Raw genomic sequence first — 19,418 nt, forward strand, 5'->3', positions numbered from 1 at the left:
CAGAGAGCAGGAGCAGACCAGGAAATATCCGTTCCCCAATCTGCTCCGTGATCAGTGAAGCAGGGAGCGATGTGCTCACAGCGATTCTTGCTTCAGACCTGTCAGAAGCCTAGCTGAAGTGCCAGGTAAACAGGCGATCGAGCACAATCCTGTGCTTTATCGCCTGTATTAGAGGGCAGGGGAGACATCAGGGGTCTGTCTCCATAACGATAACCTGTCACCTCCAAACGCTATCAGATAGGGGCTTTTTAGTCCTAGTGTGATAGCTATAAAGTTAAGTAAAAAACATATCATTGTTTGGGGGTTTAAAGTAATGTTTTATACAAAAATTCCGATTTTAGCATGTGTATGTGAAACAATTAAAAAATTGCTCCGGTACTAAGGTGGTTAAGGCAAAACAGTTGCCATGGGTGATCACACAAAGGAAAATTAATCCAAAAAGCAAGAACTGAGAAAGAAGGCTGTCAAGACAGAATTAAATGTCTATAAAGGCAAAGAGAGGAGAAACAAGTTGGAGTGAGCAGGACACAGATACATATTGATAGACTCGAGACATATAGCCAGCAGAGGGATGTCAGGGTCGCAGAGACAGAAGAGATGACACAACAAGCAGAATAAACACACAAAAGGTCAGAAAAAGCAGCATCAACCTTAAGCTGGCCACACACCTATAGATTATCGGCAGATTTTCTATGGTCAGATGGAAAAAGTACAACTGATTCCTCCATCTACGCTAAACTGTGTGGATGGAGGAATCTCCCACTGGGCCAAGCTTAGCCACTGGGCCAAGTATCAAAACACCTGATCCATGCCTGCATCCAATCAGATTGTTCAGGTGTTTTGACAGTCAGCGGGGCTGACTAGCAAGATGCTGAAGCTTGGCCCAGTGGGAGATTCCTCCATTCACACAGTTTAGCGTAGATGGAGGAATGTGTTGCACTTTTTTCCATATGACCATAGAAAATCTGCAGATAATCTATAGGTGTGTGGCCAGCCTAAAGGTCCCCACACACCTTACGAAAATCGTACGATAGTCACGGGAAATCCTGCAATCGTACGATTATCGTAAGGTGTGTGGAAGCCGTGCGACCTCTACTACTGTAAGGTCGCACGACTTTAAACTTACGGACATGTTCGAAAACCCGCCGAGCATCGTGCGATGTTCGGCTGGTTTGTGGCATGTCCGTACGATAAAAGCCCTACGGGCCGGTGTGCGCAAGCGCACACTGCCCGTTCGGCATTGCGGTCATCGGAAGCCCGCCCCTCAGGGGGCGTGGCTTGCAATCATCGTAAGTACGATCTGCCTATGCAAGATAGGCAGATCGTACGTTTTTTTAAGTACCTTACAACCATCGCAAGACAAAAGTCTTGCGAAGGTTGTACGGTGTGTGCCCAGCCAAAGGCAGCTCATCACTACCTTCACCTGGCTCAGAGGTAATATGACACAAGGGATTCAAGCTGTGTTTACAGAGACACATATTTCCAGTATGCATGAAGGGGGGTACACATAGGAGCAAGCTTTTATTTTACAATATGCATTTGTAGGTTGTATTAGATGATCCTGTTATATAATAAAATTGCAGTGATAAAAATATAATTACTTGGATTTCAGCAGTTGGTTGTAAGACGTCAGTTTTCTTTTTGAGTTTCTCCTCCTCACGTGTTTGTTCCCTTATCTTGATAGTCTCAATACTCTGGTCAATCAGGAGTTCTACCACTTTTGCAATCATGCGATATGGCTGTGGGAGACAATCTCGTGCTTGGTCTGGATCCCTCAAGAAATAATCTTCATGTTCCTCACTGGCCCAGCCCTTCTCAGAACCAGGAGGGATTTCTAGTGGCCCTTTCCTAATGTATATCGGCATCCTGTAAACTGGAGATCAGGGAATAGAATAGTCTGCAGGCTGACTTCAATAAACGACTTCCCTGAAATTCATGCGGTTACCTAAAAAAACAAATAGGGAAAGAATCAAAGAAAATTCTATAAGAATAAACAAAGAACATTAACCATAAATTACTTTTTTTTAAAGCCCTCAAATCATGCATCTGAAAACAACCAGTATGGTGAGCAGACAAGAGCAATTTTCTGTGTCTGTAACTTTGAGTATTCATAATCCTGCCAGTTAGCCCCTTGTCAGGACTGAAGCCAGATTTCCCGGCATATATAGAAAAAATACCTAATAATGCCGTTATGTACTGGGTAAAATAATTGCACGTATTAAATGCAACTAGTCTAAACTCCTGAATTTGACTGAAATCAGTTTCCTGGACCCTGTACAGCAGCAGTCAGACAAGATATGAAGAGCAAGACTGGGAGACATTCAGACTCAGCTACATGAACATATTGTGAAGGGGAACATGCTGACAGGAGAAGAAAGCAGAGGGATTTGTTTGTTAGTACGCTGTATTACTGGCTAGGAACAGAATGGTGATCTAGCTGTGATGCTGCAATAGTAATGGTTAGAAAAAGTACAAATAAAAAAATAAGCAGGGCTGATTAGATTTAACTAAGGGTTAATAAGGGGCGTGGCCAGAAAATATAGAGAAGCGATGATGCTATGGGTGTGAGCTCTGCGTTCCTGGGCCCTTATCCAGCTTACCGATTACGCAGCACATTTTCTGCATGTCAAGGAAATATTTTAACTTGTGTGTTACGTAATTTAAGCGCGTTATTTCAATAAATGGTTGCTAAAAAAAATTGTATCTTTACTGGTAAGATTGTTTTGTTTTTTTGAATTAATTCTTTATTTAAAGAAGAACTATGAGGTAAGTGATTTCCACTCATCCTCATAGTTAGAGACGACCGTCGCTCGCTCACTTTTCAATCATCTCCCTGCAGAGAGCGGTGACTATAAGTCACCGCTCCCCGCAGGGATTCCCCTCTCCAATCCTCCAGCGCTGACTGGAGGAACGGACAGGGGAGGGGGCGGGCAGAGCCCGTAGTCAATCAGTCAGTTGGGTGGATCTCGACAGTATTGTCAGGATCCATCCCGGCTTCGGCGCTCTCAGTATATAGTGGGCAATACACAGAGTTTTGAGTCACAGGACAAAGTTTGTATATGTTCCCCTCCGTGACCCTAAAGAGAACTACAGGAAAAAAAGGTTACCCCCCCAAAAAAAAAAAAACCCTGAAAAACAACCCCTTGCCATAATCCCCCTCCACCAAACTTTACACTTGGCACAATGCAGTCAGGGAAGTACCGCTCTCCTGGCAACCACCAAACCCAGACATTTCCATCGGATTGCCAGACAGAGAAGCGCGATTTGTCACTCCAGAGAACACGTCTCCACTTCTCTAGAGTCCAGTGGCGGCGTGCTTTACACCACGGCATCCGACGCTTTGCATTGCACTTGGTGATGTAAGGCTTGGATGCAGCTGCTCGGCCATGGAAACCCATTCCATGAAGCTCTCTACGCACTGTTGTTGTGCCAGGCAGAGACCCATGATGGAGAGCGGGGAGGAGACAGCTGTGAGCTGTCACAGGAGTGAGCTCTCCTCCCTGTACTGCCTGCTCTGCTTCCTGTGACAGTGGTATTAATCGCTCAAACTTTTTTAAAATACTAAATCCAGACCAATGAAATATGCATTACCCAGCATTTCTTTACATTTTTGTCCAAACACAACAGTCGTCATATTTCCAAATAACTGACTTCAACTCTCTCTCAGCTCAGCTTTCCTGAACTTCCTGTCCAGTACAAAGGACAGAGCAGACTCCAGCAGATGTCCATCTACTAGCTTGGAGAAGGAAGAAAGAGGGAGTGGAAATAAGGTAAGTGACTTGTCTTGCTGTGCCTCTGTGTTTGTGGAGACGCATACAGCTTACTAGGACCCTACAAGGGAAAGGAGCCACCCCAAAAGAGGGTATCAGCACCAGTGCTCAGGGGACCAGATGTTTCTGCAGGAAACTAAAACTTTTAAACACCAAGAAGCAGCATCCATTGTAATTGATTTAGTAAGCATTTGAAATAGATTAACAACATTTTGACTTTAATATCACTTGAAGTATCAATGTTAATTGGTGGGTGCAGTTAACATCCACACAGTGCAGTCCTCATATGCTCCCCATTGCTGTAAAGCTGGCTCCATGCCCGCTGAACACTTCTCCTATCCAGTCATGATGACTGTTGCACACTGACGCTCCAAGAAAGCTTTGTTGTGTGCCATGTTGGGTAACAGAGATACATTTCTTCAGCAGAAAATCCCTGCAAATTATAGAACTATCTGACAACCGTTTGATAATGCCATCAGAGACTTGTCGAATGCTGTTTGGAATTTCGTTTTGATTTTAACATTCGATTTTGGAATGAATGGAGTTTACTCCAGAGAACACGTCTCCACTTCTCTAGAGTCCAGTGGCGGCGTGCTTTACACCACGGCATCCGACGCTTTGCATTGCACTTGGTGATGTAAGGCTTGGATGCAGCTGCTCGGCCATGGAAACCCATTCCATGAAGCTCTCTACGCACTGTTGTTGTGCCAGGCAGAGACCCATGATGGAGAGCGGGGAGGAGACAGCTGTGAGCTGTCACAGGAGTGAGCTCTCCTCCCTGTACTGCCTGCTCTGCTTCCTGTGACAGTGGTATTAATCGCTCAAACTTTTTTAAAATACTAAATCCAGACCAATGAAATATGCATTACCCAGCATTTCTTTACATTTTTGTCCAAACACAACAGTCGTCATATTTCCAAATAACTGACTTCAACTCTCTCTCAGCTCAGCTTTCCTGAACTTCCTGTCCAGTACAAAGGACAGAGCAGACTCCAGCAGATGTCCATCTACTAGCTTGGAGAAGGAAGAAAGAGGGAGTGGAAATAAGGTAAGTGACTTGTCTTGCTGTGCCTCTGTGTTTGTGGAGACGCATACAGCTTACTAGGACCCTACAAGGGAAAGGAGCCACCCCAAAAGAGGGTATCAGCACCAGTGCTCAGGGGACCAGATGTTTCTGCAGGAAACTAAAACTTTTAAACACCAAGAAGCAGCATCCATTGTAATTGATTTAGTAAGCATTTGAAATAGATTAACAACATTTTGACTTTAATATCACTTGAAGTATCAATGTTAATTGGTGGGTGCAGTTAACATCCACACAGTGCAGTCCTCATATGCTCCCCATTGCTGTAAAGCTGGCTCCATGCCCGCTGAACACTTCTCCTATCCAGTCATGATGACTGTTGCACACTGACGCTCCAAGAAAGCTTTGTTGTGTGCCATGTTGGGTAACAGAGATACATTTCTTCAGCAGAAAATCCCTGCAAATTATAGAACTATCTGACAACCGTTTGATAATGCCATCAGAGACTTGTCGAATGCTGTTTGGAATTTCGTTTTGATTTTAACATTCGATTTTGGAATGAATGGAGTTTTAGTGTTAGAATTTCGTTTGATGGAGAAAAAATTTCCAACATGCTCCTTTGAATTTTTTCATCACTGAGGTCAAAATTAAGTATTGGTTTGACCCCATCAACTATTAGAAAGTTGAACGAACGTTCTGAAATTGATTTGGCTTGTTTGAAATTAATTTGGTGTTTACCCTGCTTTGGTCCCCCCTTCAGGTCCCTCGCTGGTGCCTTTTCTGGTTTATGGGGGACTGTTAATTCAGTGCTGCAGAAGGTACATTGCCGGCCATTCTCTTACTCTCCCCTTCCAATAATAATGTCTCTTCTGGATCCTGAGAGGACTCCACCGCTGGACAGCCAATTGGAAGTGGCCCCGCCACAAGTAACAAAGGAAGAGAAAAGACTCAATACTGGAGGATCACATGACTGCAGATTTCGGTGGGTAAACGGGCATTTAGATACTTTTTTGTTGCTTAGGGTGGAAGAGTGGTTAGTTTTATCCCAGAGATGGCCTTTAACCACCATCTAGAGGTCTCTAGATCTGAGCGGGCGTCTTTAGACGTCCGCTCAGCCACGCCCTCCTGCGCGCGGGAAACACCGGCGATTTAAAAACAGGCACCGATGCCTGTTAACATACAAGCGATCCGCCGGCTATAGAGCTGGCGGATCGCTTGTATGACCTGCCGGCCCGTGTTCCCCCTCCCGTTGTCACGCCGATCATGCCGGTCCCAGGCTCCTCTGTGCCCAGTGCGAGTCCGGGACCAGCATACGGCCTCTGTCACGGGATCAGAGGGAGCTCGGTACACGAGCTCCCTCCGGTCCCCTCTCCGCTGTCAGAATGCGGAAGTGGTGTATATTACATCACTTCCGCATTCTTGTGTCACTCTCCAGCTTTAGACGCTGGAGAGAAGCTGATGAAGCAGATCTCTGCTTCATCAGCTTCTTCAGGGGGGTCCTAGGTGACATTAGGGGTCTAGGAGACCCATGATGTCTCCATAAAGAGGACCTGCCACATATTTTGCTATCACATAGAGGGGTTTCTTAGTCCCCTATGTGATAGCAATAAAGTAAAGTGGAAAAAAAAAAAACAAATAGGAAAAGTCACACATAAAAAAGAATTTAAAAAAACAAATTTTTTTTTAAAAGCCCCCACCCATACATACACTCATGCAAACATGCGTCAGGTGCGCATACCTGCTAAATCGATGATTGCGCCCATTACGCCACACATGTTACATATCGCCGCGAACGTCGCAGTGAGAGCGATCATTTTAGGGCCATCAATCACTGATAACACTAAACTGATGAGCGGTAACAGCTTGTAAAGCGTTACCTATGGTCAATTTTGGGTATTGTCGTTTTTTGCAATTTCGTGGGTGCGAGCAATTTTTAAGCATGACATGTTTGGTGTCTATTTACCCGGCGTGACCCCGTCTTTTATATTTTACCAATAAATTGGGTAATAATAATTGTTTCCTAACATAATGTAAAAAACACTTTTTTTCCCCAAAATTTTCAGTACATTTTCTGAAATATAGTAAAAAATAAAAACCCCAGTGGTGAATAAATACCGCCAAAAGAAAGCTCTATCTGTCCCCAAAACATGGTATAAAATTCATTTCAGTACAGCATTGCATGACGGAATAAATGTCAGTCAAAGGACCGCAGCGCTGAATACTGAAAAATGGCCTGGCCAGGAAGGGGTCACCTGGTCTTGAAGTGGTTAATTATTATTTCCTTTAATTTTGAAAAGTTCCACTCATAATTATTTAATGTTAAGTTCCAAGATCTAGTTATTGAGATTTTAGCTGCCACAAAGTCATGTTCCAGAATGTCTGGGAATGTTGGCTATAGTACGGTTGAGGAGAGTACAGAAGCTGATTCAGGTAAGGAAATGTTAGTCATTTTTTTGTAAGTCTGCACATTTTGATACAAAAATTGTGTACTACCAGACAAGTCCATAATTACGGAAACCCATTCCAGGATGGTCACATTGTCTAATGGGAAGCATTTGAAACATATTTGGCATAAACTGACCTCTACAATTTACCATCTGACGATTACTCTATGTTAGGGGTGGCAACTATGGCCCACCAGCTGTGCTTTAACTACAAATCCCAACATGCCTCTGGGAGTCATGTCTGTAATTGCCAGTCTTTCAATGCCTCATGGGACTTCCACAACAGCTGGAGGACCAGAGTTGCCCACCACTAAATATATTTAGTCTGTTATGTCTGTATAATGTAAAGAATTAATTAAGAATGAACAATGGCTCTCACCCATAACAGCCCCTGTCATCCACTGTGAGCATTTACATTCAGCAACATGTCCATGCTGCTCTCTTGGCTTGTTGCTTGTCACCATGGTAACCAAGCGGCTGGGAAGGACCAGGCACCCACTTCCGGTCTTACGAGTCTAAGAGGCGTGGCTGGGAAAAGGATACATCGGTGACCAGCCCCGACTAGATCACGTGACACTGCCCCTTGCACGGGAGGTCGGGGGCGCGCACACTTTGCACTGTACCTGCGCAGTAGGGAAGGTGGAGATGCGTGCACGCGGCTGGGTATGCAGTATGAAGTATGGTTCATATATGACGGCTGTGATCGTGGGGTCACCCTACAGGTGAGTACAGTCCGGCCATAGGCTGCACCTGCCTTGCACCCTGTGCACTTCTGTCCCGTTTGTCTTAGCCGATTGTGGACAATTACAAAGTTTGGATAAAGTACTCCTGGTTATGTAATGTTGCTAGAATACATGTACCGGGCTAATCATACCTGTCACTGTGCTGAGCAACTAATGTCTGCATGAGAGGAGATGTAGGGGCAGATATGACTTTATAACCATGATTGTTTGTCAGTCTGATGGTTGTGTTCCACTTCTTGTCAATAGGACTTATGAGCTATAGGCGGGGGAGATCATACACAAATGTGGACTTTGCTATAGAAGTTTACATAGGAGGAATGCATAGAATGAGGGGGCAGTGCCAAGCTCCACAGGTCACTCTATATTAAAGCTGAACTCCGAGATAAACAAATATTTTCAAAACACAAGATGTGTATTCTTCTATGAATCATGTGTGCTTTTGTGTATTTCTTCCAGCTCTGTGCAGTAATCTAGTGTGGAACTTTACCTTTGTGCAGAAGCTATAATGTGTAATAAAGACCTGCTGTCACTCCTGCTCCCTTTCCTTGTGCAAGGTGACTGATCTTGTCTCTGTTCCTCTCACATAAGGTAAGATGTCCTCTGCTTCTCTGTAACAACATAAAAAAGAGAACGGCACATAGCATAGTCCCATTTTAAATGGTTTATCGAAATCAATAAAAAAATGATTCACACAACAATTCTATTGCATGTACCAACTCCAACAATGATATTGGAGTAGTTTTTGTATTGCTACAAGAAATGCTGGGGGACAGCTTACCTTATGGGAGACGGATTGTTACCCCTACAGTGAAGAGGAGGCATGATTGGCCATAGCGAAATATTCACAGTGGCGTAGTGGTTAACACTTCTTCCTTCCAGCTCTGGAGGTCCTCCATTAAAATCCCAGTCAGGTGACTTATCTGTATGGAGTTTGCATGTTCTCCCCGTGCTTGTGTGGGTTTCCTCTGGTTTCCTCCCACACTCCTGTCTGACCCATGTATGTGTGTGCATGTAAGATAGGGACCTTAGATTGTAAGCTCCTTGAGGGCAGGGGCTAATGTGAAGTATGTTAAGCGTAAATTGTCAGCTCCATAATACCTGTAATTCATAAATACATTTTAGTTATGGTTTAAAATGCAAGGTGAGCACGATTGCTCACCTTGACAAGGATTGAGTATTGACAAGGATCTTCACTGAAAATTTCTTATTGTTCACCTACACTAGTGGAAATGAGGCATTCGACTATACCAGCAGCACATGAATATTTCACAGTGATTGGTGGTATGTGACATTTCTCTTCTAGTTGAATGTTCTTCAGTAGGTTTATTCATACAGAACAGAGTGAATGGGGGAAATACCAAATTATGACCACTAGATGGAGCTGATGATCATAGGAAATAAATACAATATAGAAATGTCAGTAACAATTGAAGAGAACGCTGGAGACAATGAGCATGAGGCTGGGTTTACACCTAGGCGTACCGAATATGCGTGTTTTGTGCCGCGCGTTTTTACCGCGATTCGCAGTTTAACAAACGCATGACAAACGCGCTTTTTCGAGGGCTATCCGGCTGAATCCTAATGGATTCGCGTGGCAAATACGCCCCAAAGAAGCTCCTGTACTTCTTTGGGCACAGGGCGTTTTGCAGCGTGTTCCTACGCGTTGTAAAACGCCGAGGTGGGAACCATGTCCAAAGGCAATCATTGGTTTTCACATGTTGAGCGTTTTACAGCGCGTAGGAACGCGCTGTAAAACGCCCAGCTGTGACCCAGGCCTTAAGATGTAACCATTACTGTCCCCATAGTATCAGTGGATACATTTCTATGCTTATTCCCTCCAACAGTCTCTTGAATTGTAACATTGTGTCTCCCTTCTAACTTTTTTGTTTCTTATCATCCTCAGCTTCATCTGGTGGCCATAATGCAGTATTTCCTCATTCACTATGTTCTATACTAATACACCAATTGAAGAATATTCGACCAGAAGAGAAATTACAGTAAGAATATTTGGTTTTGCCTCATGCTCACACAGAAAAAATTCACATGCAGCATCGCTGGACGAATAAGCTATGCAATAACCCCATTTATAAATAACCCCTAAGCATCATGTTAAAGTGAAGGCAGAGCACTGTTTTAACCCTTTTGTTGCCACCGGAGTATGTCATGTGTCAGCAGCAGCGGGCCCCTGCAAACAGACTCTGTTTATCTGCGTGAAGCCAACTGTCAGCTTTACAGTGGAAGCTATTTGGGCTGCTGTAAAGCTGTCTGATCGCTTCAAGGGGCCAGTAAACATGTGCCCCCGCCCGACAACCCTTGTCTTGCTTCTCGGGCTCCGCTGCCCTTTCTCCAGGCCTAGTGTGGGCAGGTAGAGGGGAGAGAGATATGTGAACATCTGTTCCCTGATCTCCTCCCCACTGAATGAAACCGGAAGCGACAATGATTTCATGACTTCCGGTTTCTGAGCTTTTGTTTCCCGTCTACAGAGGCCGGGGAAGAAGTTGATCAAGCACAATCTGTGCTTGATCAGCTTCAGTGGGCTGCAAAGGTGACATTAAGTGTCTATCATTACTAAAGTGCTATGACATAGGGGCTAAAAACATTTAAACATTTTTTTTAAACATTAAAATGTTTAAAAAGCAAAATAAATGTAAAAACACCCAAAAAATGTTTTAAGTCCCCACGTAGACACGCATATTAACGCAACATATGCTGGGTGCCTCTACGTACAAAAATGGCAATTGCGCCGCACAGTTGGGTATTGCCGCATACACCAGAGTGAGAGTAATCATTCTAGGGCCAGTATTCACGTTTAACTCTAAATTGATGACTTGTACAGGCTTTTAACCCTTTCCCTGCCAGCAATGCCGTACATCGCTGGCAGGGGCCAAAGGCGACCGTTGACTTTACACTGGAAGCGACTCTGGCTGCTGAGCTGATGCCAGATCACTTCAACAGGGTGGTAAAGAGTGCACCCACCCCCGAGACCCCCGCCTTGCTTCCCAGGCCTCGCAGGCACAACCCCATATTAAATTTTTTACTGTGTGTGGATATTATATTGTATGGATATTACGGTATATTGTGTTTTTGTGCTCTAAAATTATCTTAAGTGAATTTTTTCCTGAAACTTCGGATTTGATAAAGAGTTGCGCTAATATGCAACACAACAGTTTGTAACTTCCACCATTTTATTCGACAGTGTCTCTGCTTTCAGGAAATATATGATTCTGGGGGTTATAAGAAATTATCAGGCCTAAAATGTGGGTTATAACTAGGGATGCCTTGAAATTTCGGCCGCCGAAACATATTGGCCGAAAATGGCACTTTTGTGTTAAAAGTACCATCTTTTGGCTGAAATTGCGGTGAATGCCTGGTTTCTCTCCTCCCCGCTCGGTGCTGGTCTATGTCCCCTCTCACACAGCGCAACGTCCAGCGGGGAGGAGAGAAACTTTTAGAGGAGGCTGTGTGGTGTGGGGGAGGAGAGTGCTGTGAACACCCGGCGTGTCACAGGAGGCCGGGCTCTCCTCCCGCACTGCTCCGATCAGAATGGAGAGCGGTGTGAGGGGGGCAGAGACAGCCATGCGCTGTCACAGGAGCCCGAGCCTGCAGTGAGGGGGAGGAGTCAGCTGTCAAAATAGACCGAGCTCCCCTGTCTGCATCGTTGGCTCAGCTGTGACAGCGAATCAGGATGAAGAGCGGTACAAGCAGTTATTGACTGTTTGTAAATAACTAGACATAGTACGAGTTATGTACCAGTTATGAATGAATAGGAAGTGATTCACATCACTTCCTATTAATTCATGATTGTGCACATGGTAAACATACTATCTCCACAAGTTATGAATGGACAGGAACACTCAGTATAGAGGATTCCTGTTCATTCATTACAGGGGCTGCAAAATAAGAGATTGAGGACTCTGTGTCCTCAAACTCTTTTCCTATTGCAAAAGGGAAATATCAGGGATCTGGTTAGACCTCTGATGTTTCACCAAAGCCCCCCACAGTAAAGTTAAAAAATATTTAACAAAAATAAATTAAATTCAAAATTAAAAAGTTTTAAATAATAAATAAAATATTTTTTTAAAAATGTAAAAAGTTAGAAAACAAATTATTTTCGGTTTCAGTCTGACATTTTTTTCAAATTTTCAATTCGGTGCACCTCCTAGTTATAAGGTGCAAAAGGGCTAAAGGAATGAAAGGGTCCAATGTTTTCTACTGCAACACTGCTAGTAATCATGTCATTTGATATTATTATCTGCAGAACAAAAGCAGGTAAGAATCTGCAATCAATTTGCAAAAAAAAAGAAAGCAAACCATTATTGTAACTTGCATATTAGACTAGGATGGGATTTTTTCTTATAAATAAGCGGTTTCAGTATAAGGCCTTTTTTCTAAACTTTTTTTTTTTTTTAAAGATTTCTTACAGGTGTAGAACTTTACAGTCAGAATGTGTCTGACACAAATAGCTACTATGGACGGATTTATCAAGTTTATGAACCAAAGCCAAGGAAGAGATCGACTTTTCAGGTACATCTTTGCAGGATCTGTTAAGTGCTCAGTGTCTGTGATCTTTCATTGTGCAGTAGGTAATGTGATCAGTGGCTGGGTAGCATTTTGTTTTGGCAGATGGTAGATGTAGAGTTGCTTTGCAAAAACAAAAAATAATTCATTTTGTTGTTTTTTATCCATTAAAACCATCATACTCATGTTTTTCCATTTCAGAGCTACTCAGTATGCATGCATGTTGCTTAGTTATATGTTAGAGAATAAAGCTGGCAGAGAGAAAGTGATAATGAAGCTCAAACGAGTGGAATCTAACATGAGCTCTGGCCGTAAATGTAAGTACTAGAATTGGCTGCGGAACTTTCCCTTAGTTGCTATGGTTATAAATACTTTAATCCCCTGTTCTCTAATCACTGTATTACCAACCCTAATGTTTCCCTTTTGTATATGTCTATTGTGCTGATTTATATTAATATGCACAAGATAATTAGACAGTTTTATAGTTAAATGTCACTACATCTGCTCTCATGCCTTTGGCCAGATTTCTTCCTGATATCCACCAAAAGCCTCCTGTCAATGTTCTTTGTGTTGTATTCTGCTTTCTGGCCATTTGCTTGTTCACCTGGTCCTTTGCTGGGACAGAGATAGTAGGGATCTGAGATTTGGAAACATCTACAGATGTCAGTGAGGAGTCGGAGGATAGATATTGTGTTAGATATTGCTTAATCTTTAGAGCAGGGGGGCTTAAACTTTCTTTAAAAGGGGCCAGTTTACTGTTCTTCAAACCTTGGGCGGGCTGGACTGTGACCAGTGGGAGTTGAAAATTGCCAGGTGGCAGTAGCAGTAAGCAATGCCCCAGGGTCTCATCTTTTCTCCATCATACCCCCCACACTCCTTTCCTTCACATACTGCCTGCTGTCCTACACGCCTCACTCCTCTCCTGCTGTCATATTCGTTACACTCCTCCCCTGCACATATGGCCCACCCCCGACTTACACTCCACACTCCTCTGCTGCACACACCTCCCCATGTCATAAGTGCCATACTCCTCTCCTGCACACACCTCCCCATGTCATGCCCTCCACACTCCTCTGCTGCACACACCTCCCCATGTCATACCTGCCACACTCCTCTGCTGCACACACCTCCCCATGTCATACCTGCCACACTCCTCTGCTGCACACACCTCCCCATGTCATACCTGCCACACTCCTCTGCTGCACACACCTCCCCATGTCATACCTGCCACACTCCTCTGCTGCACACACCTCCCCATGTCATACCTGCCACACTCCTCTGCTGCACACACCTCCCCATGTCATACCTGCCACACTCCTCTGCTGCACACACCTCCCCATGTCATACCTGCCACACTCCTCTGCTGCACACACCTCCCCATGTCATACCTGCCACACTCCTCTGCTGCACACACCTCCCCATGTCATACCTGCCACACTCCTCTGCTGCACACACCTCCCCATGTCATACCTGCCACACTCCTCTGCTGCACACACCTCCCCATGTCATACCTGCCACACTCCTCTGCTGCACACACCTCCCCATGTCATACCTGCCACACTCCTCTGCTGCACACACCTCCCCATGTCATACCTGCCACACTCCTCTGCTGCACACACCTCCCCATGTCATACCTGCCACACTCCTCTGCTGCACACACCTCCCCATGTCATACCTGCCACACTCCTCTGCTGCACACACCTCCCCATGTCATACCTGCCACACTCCTCTGCTGCACACACCTCCCCATGTCATACCTGCCACACTCCTCTGCTGCACACACCTCCCCATGTCATACCTGCCACACTCCTCTGCTGCACACACCTCCCCATGTCATACCTGCCACACTCCTCTGCTGCACACACCTCCCCATGTCATACCTGCCACACTCCTCTGCTGCACACACCTCCCCATGTCATACCTGCCACACTCCTCTGCTGCACACACCTCCCCATGTCATACCTGCCACACTCCTCTGCTGCACACACCTCCCCATGTCATACCTGCCACACTCCTCTGCTGCACACACCTCCCCATGTCATACCTGCCACACTCCTCTGCTGCACACACCTCCCCATGTCATACCTTCCACACCCCTCTGCTGCACACACCTCCCTATGTCATGCCCGCCACACTCCTCTCCTGCACACACCTCCCCATGTCATGCCCTCCACACTCCTCCTGCATATACCTCCCCATGTCATGCCTTCCACACGCCTCTCCTGCGCACACCACTCCATGTCATACCTTCCACACGCCTCTCCTGCGCACACCTCCCCATGTCATACCTTCCACACGCCTCTCCTGCGCACACCTCCCCATGTCATACCTTCCACACACCTCTCCTGAGCATACCTCCCCATGACATACCCTCCACGGTCCTCTCCAGCACATACTCCCTTTTAGTGCAGGGTTGGAAAAGCTGCTTCTGACCTGATATACACCAACTAGGAGGAAAAGTTCTTGAAGAAACTTAGTCCTAGGATCTCAGCTAACACATTTATATACACACGCCTCTCCTGCGCACACCCCTCCATGTCATACCTTCCACACGCCTCTCCTGCGCACACCTCCCCATGTCATACCTTCCACACGCCTCTCCTGCGCACACCTCCCCATGTCATACCTTCCACACACCTCTCCTGAGCATACCTCCCCATGACATACCCTCCACGGTCCTCTCCAGCACATACTCCCTTTTAGTGCAGGGTTGGAAAAGCTGCTTCTGACCTGATATACACCAACTAGGAGGAAAAGTTCTTGAAGAAACTTAGTCCTAGGATCTCAGCTAACACATTTATATACACATTGTAATTTAACAGAGTTGCAAGACTTGTAAAAAGTGTGCCATCACACCAATGTATGTCTGATACCTGACTTTATCTTAATTTAGAGTTATTTAAATCGTTTGCATAAACCGATTTTTGTTTTACATCTGTATGATGCAAAGAAATGTCTAAACAAGTGGAAACCACATTTATTTTTTTTAATCTTGGGGTAAATATTAAAGGTTGCACTAACTGAGTAGCAAAGAAACAGTCCAGTCCTATAGGGGTAAAAGGCTGTGATTAAGCAAGTATTTGGCAGAACCCCCCAGGCTTTTCAAGACACTTTGTTAATTACCAACACTCCCATTAACAAATGTATTTAACATCCCAAGACTAAGGACAGCTATTGTAAGTTTGGGTCTATTAATGTTCTAAGGGTTTGATGTTATAATTATGTTCTAGAATACCATCTCTTGTTTTGTTTTTTGTTTTCCTTTTGTGAGATTTCATATTTTTATATTTACTCTTTATTTGACCCAGTAATCATCTAGTCCTGGCAACATTTTTGTTACCAGCTTCCCACATCCGTGTCCTCAAAAGAACCCCATCCGTGTCCAGTGATGTGTGCAAAGAAGCATCTGCTCTGATGCAACTGTACCATCTCAATTCCCCCATGCTATACTACACCCTGGCAGCAGTTCCATTACAGGCTGTGTCTCATTTCACAGGGGAAGCTTCTGCTGAATGAATGTCTGATTACATGACTGCCATATGCACACTGTTTGTTGGTCTGTATCAGTCAGTTATATGAAGTGCACAGGTTAACTTTGAAGTGGACCTTTACTTATCTTTAAAATAACAACAGACATCTTTAGAAATGTTTAGTAATGACAATCTACAAACACATACTTCTAGATAATTGCCGACTTTGTATTCTTTGCATTCCTTATTTCTCTTCTCTTTCCCAGTCTTCTAACAGTGTCCATGTTTATTAAGGGCAGATTACTAGCGTTCCTTTTACTTCCTGGATTTCTGGCACATGTGACCAGACATGTGACCAGACATGTGACCATGCACATCATCTCAGGGGAGGAAAATGCCTTTCCATGAGATCTCGTGAGATTACAGATGAGATTTCCCAGCAATACTGTGCTGATGACAAGGCAATCCCAGTGTGCATTGCTTTGGCAAACTGAAGTCATTTTGGACATTCAAAGCAGGAAGTGAATGTTCTGCAAGTGTAAGTATTTCACTATCACAGCATTTTACACCGGACATGTCTGTTGTTATTAATCATCATTCATAGAGGGATGCATTGGTAGAATTTGATTTTTGAGTGTAAAGGTCCGCTTAAAGTGAGTGAAAGGTCAGCCAGTACTGTAAAGGGGGGAGAATTCTTTTTTTCTCAGATCGTTTGCTACCAATTGAATATTTGTATCGTTTATTGATTGTACTGTTTATCGATATGCAGGGCCGGCGCTAGCGCAAGGCAACATGGGCAGCTGCCTTAGGGCGGCAGGGAACAGGGGCGAAAAAGTCGTCCGGGCAGTGACAGTCGCCGGCATAAGTCCGATCGAGAAGATAAGTATAGGCTGCCGCTGCGGGCGGCATCTGAAGGACGAGTCCCCGCTGGCCGCAGCGGCGCTGACCAGTGCAGTTCAACTTGTCGGGCCAGGGCAGCGTTATGGGGAAGCCAGAAGCACCACTGAGACGTCCTACGTCAGTGAGTGATGTAAGTGGCCCCGCCCCTGGTTCTCTTAGCCGCATGTGAAGGAGAAAGGGCTGCAGGAGGCGGAGCAACAGCGGCGTCATCCAGGAGGCGACGTCGACCTGTTGAGGGACTGAGGAGCCGCCCGGGGGGGGGACACACTTCTGCCGCTTCGGCAGCGCGATCGCTGTCTGTATTCTCTTCTCCACCCGGAAGTTCGCCGCTAATGGGACCTGGCACTGGCAGCGAGCTGACATGGGGGCACAGAATGACATGGGGGCACAGGATGGCATGGAGATACAGGATGACATGGGGGCACAGGATGTTGGAGTGGTGTGTGTGCGTGCGTGCCGGGGGGGCGGTAAAATGCACTTTCGCCTGAGTTGGCAAAAATCCTTGCACCGGCCCTGTCGATATGGTATGAACACATGTATATGTGCACATTCTTTTCTCCTGGGTTTTTACTGAAACTTGTTGTCAAGTATAGTGACAAGTTAAAAACATGTTACCTGACACTTGCCCTTTAACCCCTTGCCACTGACTGCAGATTTGGAGGCGGGCCTCCCAGTCACCTGAGCACTGTGATTGGCAGCCACATAATTGTTAGCCCATCTCGCCAGCTCCCAATCGTCAACAATGACTTGGAGCTGGTCGGTGACAACTTAGTCACTTTGCTGGGAGCGCACTAGTGGGTGGCTGAAGCATATACGCTTACAGTCGGCATTAAGGTCCCCCAGCATATATACATTATACCTGCAAGATGGGATTAACATATTTTGATCTGTGGAACCCTTTACACTTCTCTCCTGCACTCCTCTCCTGCACGTACCTTCCCCTGCCACACTCTCTGCACTCCTCTCCTGAGGAGAGTTAGAGTCGGCTGTTCAGAAACATGATGACTGTAAAGTGCTTGGGCAGAAATACTTTGCTGGGCAATGTATATTTTAGGGATGCACCAATACCGATACTAGTATCGGTGTTGATAAGTATTTGGGCAATAAGGATGGGGCAATATCTTCCCCGATATTGGAACTTCCGGTCAGAGGGAGATTTTCTCTGACCGGCAGGGCCACGAGGGAACATGGAGCCGGCCTCACAGCCAATCAGGAAGCCGGGCAGCGGGTATATTTGTTTGATCTGGATTTATTATTGAAAAAAGTTTGAGAGTTTAATACTGCTTTTAGAATGAGGCTTCCCACCTAATTACTTTTTTTTATTCTGGATCCTGTTTGCATTTGTCATCAACCCACTTTTGTAACATGAATAATTTCTGTAGATTTTTTGAACTTGTCCAGTGAACTTGGTTGCATTGTGTAGAACGTTGTCACATTGCAGATCTGAGAGTTAAATGATTAACTGTGTTTATTGTCTTTCAGTGTTCCGACTGGGCAACTTTATACATGCCATTGAAGCTTCAAAAGCTGCTATCCAACTCTCAGATTCTGCCTTGTGCTACTGCTTGACCGCTGCCAATTTAAACCGCGTTCTATATTTCACCTGTGACAGTGTGCTGTGGGCAATTAGTGTGGGGCTGGTGTCTGACATCAACAAGATCACATGGAGGCTTCGAGCTACTCGGTGCTATTTCTACTCTCTTTTGTTTCACCTAGCCAGGGATGTATACATAATAAGAAGGTGCATGAAGGAAGAGGTCAAGGGGAGCAAGCACAATGGAAAAGATTCTGGTTGTGATAAAGAACCAGATCATAACCACAGTAATTCCATACTAAAAATCCTTGAGAATATTGTAACCATCTTCTACCTGAGTCTCAGACATAACCCACCTGTCTTACTGGACACAATAAAAAATGTCTGTGACCTTCTAAGTCCTCTTGACCGTCTGGGAGTTTACCAAACCAGTCAGGGCTTCGTTGGTATATGTGGCTTGGTGTCTTCAATCATAGGCATTGTTACAGTAGCACAACCTGTATTAAAACTTAAAAGTTAATATAACCAGGAAAGAGAAAAATAATCAGTAAACAATGAGATCCCCAATGCTGCTAATTACTATGGGTAAAAATTAGATCTATGAAAATACGTAAATAAAGAGTAAATGAAGAATTTCGGGCTGTTGACAACAGTGACTAGTGCCATAGACCAGTCTTAGTTTTGCTCATGAGCCACATTTAGTCCACATTCAGGTATAAGGAAAGGTGAGCTGATCATATATGGAAATAGCTTAAAAAAACCCTCTGACAATAATGTATTGGGAGGAATTGGTCTCTATGGCTTCTTGACTGACAGCTTTGAGGCGCATGCTCAAAAAAGTCACATCTGTCTGAGAGCATCGACATAGCAGATTAAAATAGAACTCATCCTTGTCTGGCCAGGCAGAAATTAACACTTTCAAGAATCTGATTATTCACCCTTAAGGGCCTGTTCACACGACGTCCGCTTTCTGTGCTGACCTGATCCGTACGCTCCTGCACTAAAAATGCATCCC

The 19,418-nt window shown here is 44.9% G+C and overlaps 2 protein-coding genes across 3 annotated transcripts in view; one reads left to right on the top strand and one right to left on the bottom strand.

Moving 5' to 3' along the window:
• WDR93 (WD repeat domain 93) overlaps positions 1–1,881 on the bottom strand; it is a 48,958-nt gene extending 47,077 nt beyond the window's left edge. The window contains exon 1 of the mRNA XM_018571701.1: positions 1,602–1,881. Within this exon, the coding sequence (XP_018427203.1) occupies positions 1,602–1,865 (264 nt within the window). The 5' untranslated portion in view covers positions 1,866–1,881. The remainder of the gene's footprint in view (positions 1–1,601) is intronic.
• Positions 1,882–7,944: 6,063 nt separating this feature from the next.
• PEX11A (peroxisomal biogenesis factor 11 alpha) lies at positions 7,945–19,033 on the top strand. 2 transcript variants are annotated; one of them, XM_018571772.1, is made up of 4 exons: positions 7,945–7,960; positions 12,411–12,505; positions 12,701–12,816; positions 18,352–19,033. In XM_018571772.1, exons 2-4 carry the CDS (start codon positions 12,426–12,428, stop codon positions 18,921–18,923), a joined length of 768 nt encoding a protein of 255 aa, XP_018427274.1. In that variant the 5' UTR covers positions 7,945–7,960; positions 12,411–12,425; the 3' UTR covers positions 18,924–19,033. The 2 variants fall into 2 exon arrangements, with proteins under 2 accessions (XP_018427274.1, XP_018427266.1); XM_018571764.1 differs by having other exon boundaries at positions 7,949–7,960; positions 12,405–12,505.
• The last annotated feature ends 385 nt before the right edge of the window (positions 19,034–19,418 follow it).

The sequence above is a fragment of the Nanorana parkeri genome, unplaced genomic scaffold (assembly GCF_000935625.1).
Source record: "Nanorana parkeri isolate BGI_ZX_2015 unplaced genomic scaffold, ASM93562v1 scaffold42, whole genome shotgun sequence".
NCBI classification, from domain to species: domain Eukaryota; kingdom Metazoa; phylum Chordata; class Amphibia; order Anura; family Dicroglossidae; genus Nanorana; species Nanorana parkeri.